Genomic DNA, 15192 nt, shown 5'->3' on the forward strand with positions numbered 1-15192 from the left:
TATTGTCCATGTACTTGACCGCCACGATGGCGGACACTTCCCGCATGACGCCTCTACAATATCAAGCCCATCTTGCCGGAATTGAGTATATGGCAAGACAAATTGGTATTCCGCCTCCAGGTAGCTTGATTGCACCGCCACCGCATTCGGGAGATGATTCGCCGGCGGAGTAGTTTTTTTAATTTTTATAAAATTATATTTTAAATTATGTTTTTTTTATTTATTTTGCCACGAATTTAATTATGTATTTTTTTGGATTTTAAGTTGTATTTTTATTTTATTTAATGAAGTGTGTTTTTTATTAATTGAATTTGTTGGAAAAAAAAATAAAATAATGAAATTAAATGAATAGTAAGTTAAGATATGGTTAAGAGACGAATAAGAGATGGAGGGTTGCAGGTTTTGTCTCTTAGTTAGGAGATGGAGTGAAAAGTACAATGGGGCTCATGAATAGTTAAGGGATGAGATGATTAAGAGACGGATAAGAGACAGCGTTGCAGATGGCCTAACAAACACAGATCTTTGGCTGCAAACAGATAAACATATGTCCAACATTGTCATTCAACCTTCCATTACCAGCAAGTCATTCGCCTTGACAAAAATTTTAACAGACCCAAGCTACTAAAACAGATGAAGCACACAAGCCATCATAATTCTGCACCAACTGAATAAGCATGCAATATAATAAAATTTCAGATAGCTGGAATTAATTCCAGTCATGCGGTTTTGACTTCTGCTGATCCGGGCTTTTCATCTGACTTGGCATCCGCAGAACAACATCCACCGCCATGGTGGTGATGATGGTGGTGGTGTTGCTGATGGTGGTGCTTTCTACCTTTCAATTCTTTTCTCATATCATAAGCATCTTCTCCATCAGCATAATATTTGGCCTCCACATCATGGATCTTGTATCCCAATGTTTCCGTGTACAAATTGAAAGCAGCCCTGTTGCTTTTCCTAACATGCAGTGAAACATACTCTGCCCCATACACCTGTTCACGGACAAAAGTAATTTGATAAATCAGCTACTGAAACAGACAGATAATAATATCATAGCAACGAGAGACAGGTGGTCAAGTGATTGGTATCTAATGTACTAAAATCTGGGCAGCAACAAAATGATCATTCTTTTTTCTAGGGGAATGATGAATGCGAGTGCTGAAGGAAAGCGAATATTAGGGGTCAGCAAAAAAACCGGAAACCGAATATCCGAACCGAACCAAACCGAAATTTTGAAATTCGGTTCGTTTTTTTCGGTTTTTCGGTTCGGTTCGGTTTTAAAAATAAAAAAATTTCGGTTTTTCGGTTCGGTTCGGGCGAAGAAAAAAACCGAAAAACCGAATTATATATATATTCTATTAATTTAATATATTATATTATATATAATATATATATTCTTTTAATATATTCTACTATATAATGTATATTATATGTATTATTAATTTTATATTATTTATAAATATTCTATTAGTATATATAAAATAAAATACAAATACAAATATATAAATATATATTTATATTATATTTATTTTTTTCGGTTTTTCGGTTTTTTTTTTTTGGGTTTTTCGGTTTTGTTCGGGTTTTTCGGTTTTTAAGTTCGGTTTTCGGTTTTTCGGGTTCGGTTCGGTTTGGATTTTGAACTAAATTCGGTTTTTCGGTTTTGGTTCGGTTTTGGCAAAAAACCGAACCGAAACCCGAATGCACACCCCTAGCGAATATAAGAAAAAAAGTGAGCCCAAACAAGAGAATAAGGAATCGTTACAGCGCTCAATTCAAGGGAAACAGCAGCATATGCATGAGTCACGTAGAGAGGTCAAGAGTTTGACACCATACTCAAGTGGCAGAGGCCTGTGAGGAAACACAGGACAAGGAATAAGAAGACATCAAGGATTAAGGAAAAATCCTTTTCAAGGGTGGAAAGATATGATCCTTGGATCAACATTAATTCAAGTCCAGGACATTTCTTCAACATTCTCAGAATCTCAACAAGTTCTGCACTTGAAAACAACTTCAGAGCTGAACACTAGCATCGCTTCTAATGAAACCTTTGCACCTAAGTTCAGAGGCTCAAATCCGTTCATTCTGGAACAGATGCTCAGATAACACACCTAAAGAAGAATCCACCAGAAGCATGGCAAAATGAATCAGGTCCAAGAAAAGGTGCCGGCAATACACCTGATTTCAGAATCTCCGCTTTCAGTTATGACCTGAGAGTCAGCACTGAATGCAATTTCGCAACAAGAGTGTATGTATGTGTTGAACAACTTGAAGATAGGAATCTAAGATTGACTTGGACAGATAGTATGGCGGAGAGTTGGCATGGGCTAAAGATGATCTCTATCCTTTAGTTATTTAGGTTTAATTTCTTTCCTAGTCAGAATAGATCTTTGTCTTTATTTTCTTTCTAGATTAGTTTTACCTTTTTATGCATTTATTTCCTTGGTAATAGATTTTACAGCACCTACATATATGGCTGCCTTTGTAATGGCTCAAAATAAAATTTCAACAGCAGTGGGGGATAATAGCAACACCATTTCACATATTTGTTCAAATGGAAGATATGCAGTACATGTGATGCAGATGGAAGTGTGAACCGCACATATGATTCAACACAAACTGTTAATCAGTAAGGATGTTAGATTGTGCAAAACTCATCCATTCAAATGGAAATGCCAATTTTCGTTTTGACAAAAACAGAAAAAAAATGTTATCAATCAACAATGAAATTTGTAAAACCTAAAGCTCATACCTGTAGCAGAAGTGAGTCCTAATGACAGGAACCTAATGCAAATTAACAACAAAATAAGGGAAAAAATAACAAAGCTTAGCCTGCTGATTAAACAGCAAATAGTAGCTTCGTCTCCCTATGATGTCACATATGAGACATCCAAACTTGGAACACGATTAAATTGAACGTTTGACGGTTTTTTACTTTGGAGACGAGTACATGTTGTTTTAACATTAAAAAACAAAAGGCCAGTTTAGTTGTGAAGCATCTCCATACCAAAACAAATCTACGAAAGGTTGTACATTTGCAAAGCTTTAGCAAAATCAGGATGGATATGGATGGATACACCAAACTACGCAAGGAAGTATCCGAAGGCGGTCCACGAGAAAGCCTATGAGTAACTAATAAAGCTATTCAAGTAACTTCCCTCATTACTACCAAGAATCAAACAAGCGAAATCCAGATATGGTAGTTTGCGAGATTGTAAAATAGTTGAATATACAAGAACTCCACAGATTGGATTACATATTTCGAGGTAAAATAGCAGTAAATTAACATGGAGAAATGTAATACTAATTGATTTAATAGGAGTAATTAAAACGAAGAAGGTGACCTGCTCCATGGCGTTCTGAGCAGCAGTCATGAGTTTGGTGGCAAGGCCAAGTTTGCGGTGAGTTCTGAGGACGGCGAGGGAGGTGATGTGGCCGTGGCACTCGGTGGTCTCCTCCTCCATCTTGGCGAGAACATAGCCGACGATTTTGCCGTTGTAATCCTCGGAGACGTAGAGGAGCTGCGGCCAGGAAAGGATATGGTAGAAGTAGTACTTCATCTGGTAATTCTCGGGCAGGCAGAAGAGATTGCAGGCCTGCATAGCCAGAAGATCGTCGACTGTGGCTTTCCTGATGCACACCATTGTTAGGGTTTGCTGAGGCACAGACAACTAGTATTGGGGCAAATTTTAGTAGCACGTCGTTTTCTTTTATTCTTGATTTAATAACTATACTTATTCTTGATTTGTAAATTTAAGTCACATAATAAAATAATTATATCAGACGTATTTAAACTAATACTTATACTATATTCTTCTATGAATAATAGTATTAGTAGTAAATGATTATATAAAATTAGTAGAATATAAATTATTAACAAAAATTACTAGTCATAAATAGATAAAAACTAATTTTGATAGATAAATCAAAATAAATATATTCCATCGTCTCAACTAGTTTAAATATTTCTTTTCAGCACATGAATTAAGAAAATGAGTTAAATGAATATATAAAATAAAATAGGAGTGAGAATAAAGTAGGAAAAATAAGAGAGATGGTAAAATAGGAAATGATATAAAATAAGAATGATTTGATGTTTTATTTTTTGATAAAAATGAAATAATTGAATTTAGTTAGATCATTTCGAAAATAAATACTCCCTCCGTCCCCCATTTGGAGTCGTTGTTTGACTCGGCACGGGTTTAAGGAAGTGTTTGAATGGTTGGTGTAGTAAATGGAGGTAGGTAGTGGAATGTGGGACCACTTTGACTTTTGGTGTAATAAATGTAATTGAATCAAATTCAATGTTTAATTTTAATTTAATGTTTCAATTTAAACAATGCAATTAAATTAAATTTTCAATTTAATTGTGTAGTCATTAACTAAATTCATTAACAATGTGGGACCTCAATTGAAACCATGTTTACTGCCTTATACAAAATTGAATGAAAAAAAAGTGCAAGTTGCACTATAAATGCAAAATTAAAGCTGCAATTGTGTATAGATAGGGCACGTTTCCTATTTCAGTCTCCTGCCAAAAATTGAGAGGGAATGCCAATTTAATTTAGTGGAGGGAATTCTTACAAGTAAGGAGGGAAAATGTACAAGGACATTCAAATTGTTCACCACTCCTATAAATACATTCACTTCTACTCTTCATTTACTTCCACCAACCAAAACAAAAAAAAAGGAAAATCTATTGGTTTTGTAGTATACCCTCAGAAAATTTTCATCACTGGGTAATGGAGAATGAGGTGGTCCAAGTGTTGGACCCTGATCAGGAGCAGCAGGGGCAGTGGCAGGGGCAGTCCGGATGGCATCGGCCTACATTAGCCTTGACTAGCCAACAAAAAAACCTCATTGCACAGTTTCTTCTACAGCGAAGTAGTGCTGGAGTGCTGCCAAGAGGTTCTTGTGCAGAGGCTGCCAATAAATTCAACATCCACAAAAGGACAGCAGAGAGAATATGGCACATCAGTAAGCAGCAGATGGACAGAGGGGAACCTGTCATGATGCAAGGCAAAGTAAAAGGTTATCAACACAAAGACAAACTCATGTTAGATGAAGACAAGTTTAGAAACCTGTCCATGCTTGAGAGATCAACCATAAGGAAGGTTGCTTCTAAGATGGAAGTAAGCAAGACAACAATTGGTAGATTTCTTAAGAGGAATCAATTGAAACCTCATACAAGTGCTATCAAGCCTACACTTACTGAAACCAACAAAATTGCAAGGATAAAATGGTGTCTTTCTCATATTCAGCCAACACTCGCTGAAGGTAAACTTCTTTACCATTCAATGCACAACATTGTCCATATTGACGAGAAATGGTTCTACATGACAAAGACATCAGATAGATACTACCTGTTGCCGGATGAAGATGTGCCATACAGGTCCTGTAAGTCCAAGAGATTCATCACTAAAGTGATGTTCATGGCTGCTGTGAGTAGGCCACTATGTGGGCCTGATGGAGACATCATATTCGATGGTAAAATAGGGTTATTTCCATTCACAGAACAGATACCAGCCCAAAGAAGTTCAAAGAACAGGCCAAAAGGGACAATGGAGACAAAGCCAATTCAGTCAATTACCAAGGAAGTCATGACAACTTGTCTCATAAACCAGGTATGCCACTTTTTATGCCAATAAAGCTATCAGACATCATATTCATGTCATCACATAGTCACATACACAGTTTGTTGCCAGATTATACCATCAATCAAAGCCAAATGGCCAGCCAATGCAAGCAAGAAGATTTTCATACAGCAAGATAATGCCAAACCTCACCTTAGAGCAGCTGATCATCAATTTGAGGCACTTGCAAGTACTGATGGATTTGAATTCCATCTAATTAGCCAACCACCCAACTCCCCAGACACAAATGTGTTAGACCTCGGGTATTTCAGGGCAATACAGTCACTACAAGATGACAAGATGGCCACAAGTGTTGATGATTTGCTTAGGAATGTGTTTAACTCATTTGAAGAACTCTCACCACAGACCCTGAATAGAGTTTTCATCACTTTGCAAAGCTGTTTGACAGCAATATTACAAGTGCATGGGAAGAATGATTATAAGATCCCTCATATGAACAAGAACAGGTTGGAAAGAACAGAGGGGTTGCCTTTACAACTTCAGGTTGAAGAAGGATTGGTGAGAGAGAGCTTGGAGTATCTAAAGCTGCCTGAAAACAACACTGGGGACTCATATGACATAGGGCGGCTTAACCATGCTTTAGGGTACTAGACATAAGTTTAGGGACTGGAGTTTACAGTATAAGCACCAACATATGTTGGTGTTTAAGATGTAAACTCTATTTTTTGTGAATAGACTGCATTTTTTGTTAATGCCATCAGAGAAGTGTCATCACATGGCATCAGCCTCCAAACCCTTCATAGGGGGTGGCTTACTAAGCTAAATAGGCTGCATTTTGTATAAACATCATCAATGTACAAACTACAAACTAATCAGTGCATATTTGTGGTATTATCACTTCTAATCAGCCTCCAAACCCTTCATAGGGGGTGGCTCTTTTTCATTTCCCTCAGAAAAACTTCATCACAGGGCATAAGGCAGTCAACACAAGGCCTAGGAGCAACACATTACACTTACAACAGCCTCCAAACCTAACACAGGGGTGGCTGGGTAAAGTATGCAGAAAAGCTTCATCACAGGGCATATGGACAACAACACAAGGCCTAGGAGCAACAGAAGACACTAACACAGCCTCCAAACCTGACACAGGGGTGGCTAAGCATCCCCTCAGAAAAGCTTCATCACATGGTGTATAAACAACATCAGATTGCACATATCACAATCATCAACAATTCTCCCTGCCTCAATATCACATAAACATGGATCAATATCATATACACAGACAGGAACAATACCCACGGCCTCAATATTACATCCTCAAGGACCAATATCACATAAACAGTGAGGAACAATTCCCACATCCTCAATATCACATACACATTCACCAATATCGCATAAACAATCAGGAGCAATTCCCACAGCCTCATACATGGAGCAATGCACATAAACATGAAGTAATTCATATAAACATGGAGTACATCAGAAATAGGCTACATTTTCCTAATGTCAAAAGCCTCCAAACCCTAAAAAGGGGGTGGCTCTGAATTAGAAAAAAACTCACAAATCAGAAGATATCCTTCATGCAAGGAAACATGATCAAGAGCATAGCTTTTTCATTGTCGGTGTACTCCCTGTTTGGCTCCACCGCCGGCTGCATTGCTCCATCTATGCCTTCCCCGATGTCATCCAAACCGAACAGAGGTGCTTCGCTTTCCCCCAGATTAACATAGCCTGAAGGCGGCTTGAAGTCCGGCCAATCAAAGGGGGCTTCGGTTTCAGATCCGTCGAAACCCTTAGCCGGATCTTCGGTTTCAGATCCGTCGATTAATGGGGACGGAGATTCACTGTCAGGAACGTAGAAGCCCTCGGACGGAGGCTGAGTTTCAGATCCATCCATAGCGTCCAACGGATCTTCGGTTTCAGATCCGTCAAACACCAAATCGGGAGGTGTCGGCCCTTCACAACCGTCGTCGCCTATGAACGGTGGAACACCGTGAACCACGGACCGACGACCTATTGCGTCGCCATCAACCCAGTCCGGCGGTGATTCAGGGGTGTCCATCGTTTCGGAGGGAGGCGGAGGGAGGCGGAGTGAGGCAGAGAGAAAGAGGAGTAATGAGAGAGATGTTTACGGGAGTGAGAGAGGGAGAGAGTCGGGAGTGAGAGAGTTGAAATCGAGAGTGAGAGTAGACTAGGGTTAGCACTTTCTATTTTCTTTTTTTTTTAAGTGTAAATAATGGCATTTTATGTAAAATTTGGTAAAAATAGAGGGTAATTTTGATGTCCAAAAATGGTAAGTGGGAAGAGTGACTCTTATTGGGGGACATCCCGAAAAGGAAATTAGCGACTCTTATTCGGGGACGGAGGGAGTATTACTCAACTTAGTTTAAACGGAAGGAGTATTGATATATTGAGGATATTACTCCATCCGTCTCATTATAAATGTCACATTTGAAGGAAGAAAGATACTCCCTCCATCCACGATTAAGCGTCCTAAATTGACTTGGTACGAGTTTTAAGAAAGGTAATAGAAAATGAATATAAAAAGTTGGTCAAGCATGGATCCTACTTTTATATATAAGTTTTAAAATAAAATGTGAGTGTGGTGAGTTAGTAAATGTGAGATCCATTATCAAAAGTAGTAGAAGCAAATGAGATACTTAATCATAGACGAACGTCAAAAGAAACTTGAGACACTTGATCATGAACGAAGAGAGTAGTATATTTGATCTATGTGCATTCACAATTGTTTCTACATGTGAAACAAGATGCTTTTCCCACATAGGTCATGGTTGATTGTCAGGATTCTGTCCGTGAAAGTAATTTGATACCATTTAAATTCATGTATTTGTTTCGGTTTTTAATCAAACAAGGAAAGTAATCAGAATCTCGAGAGCAAGGAAAGTTAGTACAACTTTCCAGGATTCTGAATCCTAACTTTTCTTAAGCATTCTTTTTCCCGGTTTTAGGATTCTTACATATTTAATACAATAGTATATTTATTATTATTATTATTATTATTGTTGTTGTTGTTGTTAATTACAATGTTTTAAAAATAATTGAGAATTATAAATCATATTTAATTTCAGTTAATAAAGTACTATAATTAAAATTATCATAATTATAACTATATTATTATAATATTTAAATATAATAATTATTATTTTATAAATTAATAATTAATCAATAAAGTCGTAATGAAATTTTAAAATTTATTCAATTATAATATCCATAAATATTATAATTACAATAATCATATTTATTATTATAATCTTTATGATTTTAAATCCATTAATTATTGATAAGGCTCATTTCATGCATCGGTTTTAGGGTAAAACATATACTACTTGATCGGTTTATCGCGCAAACAAGTGTTAAAATGTGCAGAAATGCTACTTGTCCAAGGCAGCAAGGCCGAACTGATCAAGCACGTACAAAAGGCGAAAAAGGCCAAAAATCGTGGAAGTTGATCAAGGGGCGAGGTCAAGCAGTTAAAGTGGGGACCGCTGGTTTCTAGAAGGAAAACGTGAGGAAATGAGCTGGATGTGGCGCACCATTCTGTTATCCAGGACGACGTTCTAGAAGGGGACACGTGCCAGCTTGTGAAGACGCCAGGACGAACCGATCAGAAATTTGTTATCCAAAAGCGTTGTTATTCTAGAAGAAAGAGCACGTAGCCATCAATGAGTCGCTCATCCTCTGCATGAGTGAATATTCCCTGTCAAGATCCTTATCCAGCTAGAGGCCGAATCGAGCTTATAAATAGAGGTTGCGCCACCACAAGAAAGTATCCGAGACTTTACTTTCCGCCTAGTTTAGCTTAATAGTTCAGCTCTCTAGCTTAGTTCTGCTCTCTTAGCTTAGTTTAGTTCAGATCACTAGTTTAGCTTAGATAGCGTAGTTAAAAGGGCGACCGAAGGAAGCGCTGCAGAATAACCATTTCTGTCGGCGTAACTTAAGTTTCCCGCTGAGATTCTTCTCAGTTTACCGCTTTCTTTATTTTCGAAGTGTTAGCTTAGTTTATTTTCACGCTGTAATCGTATCTTAGTTTAATCGAAGTTATTTTCTCTTTTAAATCGCGCATTTACTTTGCTGTTATTACCTGCAATTTACTTGACCCAGTGTTTAAATTTCCGTTGATCAAGCTAGCTAGTTTGAATTCTGCCTAGATAAAAACCGTAGTTAAAACTCCCAAGTTAAAGTGTGGCAGCAGCCAACCCCCCTGTTCACTACCCACACACTCGACACACCAACTTCTCTGTGGGATCGACCCCGAACTTGCCGCTTTACTGTTAAAGTAGTGTGAAATCGGGAGTTATAAATATTATCTTTGGCGCGTTTCGGTTCGAGGATTGATTCGATTAAGTGGCAACGACAATTTGCTAACTGGTCCAACCGATTCAGTTATCCTCCATATAACTTGATCCAATCTTAATCCGCGCGTTTTCGAGCCCGCCAAAATGGCGCCGTTGCCGGGGAAGCATGTTGTTACTTTATGTTTCTGTGTAGTGCGTATGAGTAAATAGTTTATTTCTTTCTTTTCTTATTTGTTTTTCCTGCTGTTGATGAGAAGGTACCACCAAGGCGATTACTGGAATCATCCTTTGATATATAGAAGAACTAACAATCGTTGGAGAGTCCAGGAAGCCGGCGTAGTTACCACTCGTTACAAAGCAGCTTTAGAGGCAGCAGCAGCAGCTGAGCAAAACCCACTACCACCACCACCAAAGCAAACAGAAGCAGAGATGGCCGTTGTCATCGACGACTCGGGAATCGGCTCTTTGCACGCTCATGGTGAGAAGGAGCCCACACATGGCATTGCCGCCACTCCTGGGATGCGGACCATCGCTATCAAATCAGGAGTGCTGGCCGTCTTGACCCACTTCTACGGTCTCTCGAAGGAATGTCTGTACGCCTTTCTAGAGGAGTTCTGTCGATACTGCGATATTCAGCCCGTCCCGGCTGGATCCACGTCTGAAGATTACAGGCTCAAGGCTATCCCCTTCGTTTTGAAAGGGGATGCAGGAGTATGGCTGTCAAGGCTACCAGAGGGATCCATCAGGACTTGGGAGGAATTCCGCATGATATTCCTCGACCGTTTCTTCCCAGCATCAAAGACAAGTGCCCTGAAAAGGGAGATTACAGAGGCCAGACAAGAGTACGACGAGCCCCTCGGCCAGTACTGGGACAGATTTCCAGGGCTGCTTCAAGCATGCCCCAACCACAAGCTTGGAGAAAAGGAGATCTACTCGATCTTCTACGGCGGACTCACGGTGGACAGCAAAAACGACCTTAACCTCGCAGCACAAGGGGATTTCTCAAAAACCCTTTTCATCCAAGCTAAGAATATTTTGGAAAGACTAATTGAGGCTAAGCGGTCGTATGAAACCTCTCGAGGGCAGTACAGGAGAGGAGAAGTGCACGCAGCAAAGGCGCGCAACTATGAAAAGCTGGAGGCTCGATTCGAGCAAATGGAGAAGAAACTACTGGAAGCAGTAGAAAAAACCAGACCGCCGCCACCACCACCTGCACCAAAAGAGACGCAGTACGTACTACAGCCGTCGCCGCCAGAAGAACATCACTATTAATACTGCGAATTCCCCCCTAAGGTAGAGCAAGTAAATGCAGTAGGACAGTGGAATGCAAATGGCAACTGGATCCAGGGGAAGCAAAGAGACGCTCCATGGATGGGCCACCCCAACTTCAGGTTGACGGATCAGAATCAAAGCCAACAACTCCCACTATCGACACAGCAACTGCAACCCTCTGACAGACAGCCTAACTGGTCTTCTCGGATCCAGGAGAAGCCAAATGCTGGAGGAAACAGAATGCAGGGAAGTCAGACAGGTTGGTCAAATGGACCTCAAGGGAGTTGGTCAAGCGTAGGACAACCTAGCTGGTCAAGCAGACAACAGGAAGGAAACTGGGGATACAGGCAGCTAGCTTCTCAGTCAAGCAACCAGGGAAGACAGCCAAACAACCAGATGGTTACTTATGTCCCGCCACACTAACGGGGAGGCCAGCAACAGGGAAATCAATTCTACAACCATCAGCCATACCTGCTCGAACATTACGAGCGATCTGACTACCCGCAGCCCAACCATGGAGGGAGGCCGCCAAATCAGAAATATAATCGCTACTCCAATGATAGCCCGAGCAATATGATAAAACCGCACCACACAAATGATGCGATGCAGGAAATCCAGGAAACTCAGAGGGAGCAGCGGGCGGCATTAGAGATGCTGACACAACAACTTTCTCTAGTTGCAACGTCGCTAGGAGAGTTAAAGGGAAATGACGGAAGAATTCCAGCTAATGAACAGCCGCCTGGGCGTGAACACATTAGCGAAGTGTCCCTAAGGTCGGGAAGGGTCTACCAAGGCCCCAGTTATCCTGCGACGTCCCAAACAATTGATCCTGAACCAAACCGTGAAGAGAAGGAAGAACCCAAGGTGGTGGATCAAGCGAAAGAGAAAGGCAAGGAAAAAGTGGGAGATGAAACCTCGGAAGGAAATCAGAAAGAGGGGGGTGAGAAAGTTAAGCCGTATCCGTACCGCGGAATGGTGGCAAGAAGGAAGGATGCCACAATCGATGTGGCGAGTATGTTCAAAGATGTGGACGTTAAAGTACCACTCTTAACGGCATTTAAAATTCCCCCTGTCAGCAAGTTTATTAAAGACTACCTGGCAGGGAAAGTCAATGAGGAGGGTAGAATGATTGCAGATGAAACTGTCTCTGCCGTGATCCAACGGAATGACCTCTCTTCAAAGAAGACCGACCCAGGAATGTTCACGCTCCCAATTTCAATCGGAGACGTCCAGGTGGAGCACGCCATGTGCGACCTGGGGGCATCTATCAATGTTCTGCCATACTCCATCTATCAATGGCTGGGAAAGGCAAAGCTAGTCGACACGGATATAATGATACAGCTGACCGACAAATCATGTATTCACCCGGAAGGAATTTTGGAAGATGTTATTGTTAAGGTAAATAACTTTCTGTACCCAGCTGATTTCTTCGTAATCAAGATGACGGAGCCCGCAACAAAGGAGTCAAGCGGAGTCCTACTAGGACGGCCGTTCTTGTCCACAGCCAGCACTATCATAGACGTACGGAATGGAACGATCAGCCTAGATTTCAAAGAAGAACAGTACACGTTCAATATTGATGAGGCCATGAAAAGGCCAGCCGACGGAGAGAACGTGTACTCCATCGATGTGACTGAGCCCTTGGTACATGAGTATTTGGAGGAAGAATTTTTAAAAAGGCAGTTCACTGACTCCGCCGCAGATAAGGAAGTCTAAAAGGAAGTGGAAGAATGGTTTGAGACCATGAAGGTCTGAGAAATGGACGACCAAGCCGTCGCAAGTGCAATAAATGATTTTTGCGAGCTCCCAAAGCCAGCTGGGTCAAGTGGGACAGCTCAAGTATCTAGCCTAGCGAAGCGGCATGATCAAGGCGAGCTACTGGAAAGAGACACAGCAGAAAACCCTCTGCCCAATGAAGAACCAAAACCTGCAAAAGAGTTAAAACCCCTTCCCGCACATCTAAAGTATGCCTACCTGGGTGAAGATGAAACCAAGCCTATCATCATCAACAATCAATTAACCCAGGGGCAGGAAGACAGATTGCTGGAAGTATTAAGAAGGAATCAGAGGGCCATCGGCTGGAAGCTGACAGATTTGGTAGGCATCAGCCCGAACTTATGCATGCATCACATCCGACTGGAGGAAGGAGCCAAGCCACACCGCGACCAACAACGGAAACTCAACCCCAACATGAGGGAAGAGGTGCTAAAGAAAATCGTCAAGTTGGTTTCGATCGGGATTATCTATTCCATTCCCGACAGTAACTGGGTCAGCCCAGTGTACATGGTGCCTAAGAAATGAGGGGTACATGAGCTAATCCCGACAAGGCCAGTTACTGGATGGAGAATGTGCATAGATTACAGGAAGCTGAACCAAGCTACGAAGAATGATCACTTCCCTCTGTCGTTGATTGATCAAATGTTGGAGAAGTTGGTAGGGAAGCAGTACTTCAGTTTCGTGGATGGTTATAGTGGCTATTTCCAGATTGCTGTGAATCCAGAAGACCAGGAGAAGACGACGTTCACCTGCCCTTTTGGCACTTACGCTTACAGGAGAATGCCTTTTGGCCTCTGTAACGCCCCGGGCACCTTACAGAGATGCATGATGAGCATTTTCTCAGACCTATTGGAGGACTGCATTGAGATTTTCATGGACGATTTTACTGTCTATGGGGATGATTTTGATCAAGGGCTGCATAGTCTGAACAGGGTATTGGAAAGATGCCGCCAGAAGGACTTGGTTCTGAATTTCGAGAAATGCCATTTTATGGTTACCGAAGGAATAGTCTTGGGCCACATAGTGTCAAGCAGAGGGATCGAGGTCGACTTCCATATCCTACCAACCAGAAGGAGATCAGAGCCTTTCTGGGGCACGCTGGGTTCTATAGACGATTCATAAAAGATTTCGCAAAGATAGCCCAGCCACTGACACGACTTTTTCAGAACGAGGTCCAGTTTGAGTTCTCAGATGTTTGCAAAGCCGCGTTCCAATTTCTAAAAGATCGATTGATAAGCTCTCCAATAATACGTGCCCCCGACTGGAATCACCCCTTTGAGGTGATGTGCGATGCTAGTGACTATGCTGTGGGGGCAGTATTAGGTCAGAAAATCGAATGGAAGAGTTATGTCATCTTTTACGCCTCCAAAACTCTGAATCAGGCACAAAAGAACTATGATGTGACCGAAAAGGAGATGCTATCGGTAGTCTTCGCGTTTGAAAAGTTCAGACCATACTTGCTTGGTTCCAAAGTAATTGTTTATACAGATCATGCGGCCAACAAATACCTCTTAGCAAAAAAGGAGTCAAAGCCGCGGTTAATCAGATGGGTACTCCTTCTACAGGAGTTTGATTGGGAAGCAGTGGATAAGAAAGGATGTGAGAACAAGGTGGCAGATCACCTAAGTCGAATTTTGCAAAAGGACAATGAAGCCATACAGAGAAGGAATGGAGGTATTTGTGGTGGATGACATTCCACTACTCATGCCTAACTCTCTCCAGTAATCAGGTAAAGGGAATGATCAGGTACTCATAGGTAGTCTGCTTGATCAAGCGGAAAAGTCTCAATCTATTAAACAGATCAAGTGACACCCTAGGGGGACCCGCTCAAAAACCCTTAGGAATTAGTGTAAATAGCTTTTAGTAAGTTTTATTTTTTATTTATTATTATTCAAGTTAAAAAGATGGAAGAAAGGAGAAAGACTGATCAAGTGGAGCTAATTAAGTTTCACTAACAATTAATTGTCCACTTGATCAGTGCATTTCAAATTTAATTGGTGGTACATCGATTAAGTTGAGCAGGGCAGGAGATGAAAGGATGTGCGCAGCCACTGAAAAGGTGTCAGGAAGCGCCATCCGACACAGTGAAAGGACACCCTGGAGAGAGGAACGAAGCGTATCAGAGAAGCTAGGCTAGCTGGCACTCTGAAAAGGCGCGCCCGTACTTGAAAAGCTGCAGGGATCTCAACAGTGGAGAATCCCAACAGTCGCAATATCATTATAAAAGACAGATTTCA

General features: G+C 41.1%; 4 protein-coding genes across 4 annotated transcripts; 3 read left to right on the forward strand and 1 right to left on the reverse strand.

Moving 5' to 3' along the window:
* Positions 1–501: 501 nt before the first annotated feature.
* On the reverse strand, positions 502–3701 carry LOC121744464 (N-terminal acetyltransferase A complex catalytic subunit NAA10-like). The gene is made up of 2 exons (XM_042138012.1): positions 3342–3701; positions 502–992 (listed from the first exon to the last, which is right to left on the reverse strand). The coding sequence occupies exons 1-2, from the start codon at positions 3639–3641 to the stop codon at positions 717–719; spliced, it is 576 nt and encodes a 191-aa protein (XP_041993946.1). The 5' UTR covers positions 3642–3701; the 3' UTR covers positions 502–716.
* A 1038-nt stretch (positions 3702–4739) lies between these two features.
* LOC121745933 lies at positions 4740–6242 on the forward strand. The gene is made up of 2 exons (XM_042139877.1): positions 4740–5621; positions 5703–6242. The coding sequence occupies exons 1-2, from the start codon at positions 4740–4742 to the stop codon at positions 6240–6242; spliced, it is 1422 nt and encodes a 473-aa protein (XP_041995811.1).
* Positions 6243–11782: 5540 nt separating this feature from the next.
* On the forward strand, positions 11783–12895 carry LOC121745934. The gene has a single exon (XM_042139879.1). The coding sequence runs from the start codon at positions 11783–11785 to the stop codon at positions 12893–12895; it is 1113 nt and encodes a 370-aa protein (XP_041995813.1).
* A 42-nt stretch (positions 12896–12937) lies between these two features.
* Positions 12938–14077, forward strand: LOC121745935. Its single transcript, XM_042139880.1, has 2 exons — positions 12938–13276; positions 13610–14077. Exons 1-2 carry the CDS (start codon positions 12938–12940, stop codon positions 14075–14077), a joined length of 807 nt encoding a protein of 268 aa, XP_041995814.1.
* The last annotated feature ends 1115 nt before the right edge of the window (positions 14078–15192 follow it).

Source organism: Salvia splendens, chromosome 8 (genome assembly GCF_004379255.2).
Source record: "Salvia splendens isolate huo1 chromosome 8, SspV2, whole genome shotgun sequence".
NCBI classification, from domain to species: domain Eukaryota; kingdom Viridiplantae; phylum Streptophyta; class Magnoliopsida; order Lamiales; family Lamiaceae; genus Salvia; species Salvia splendens.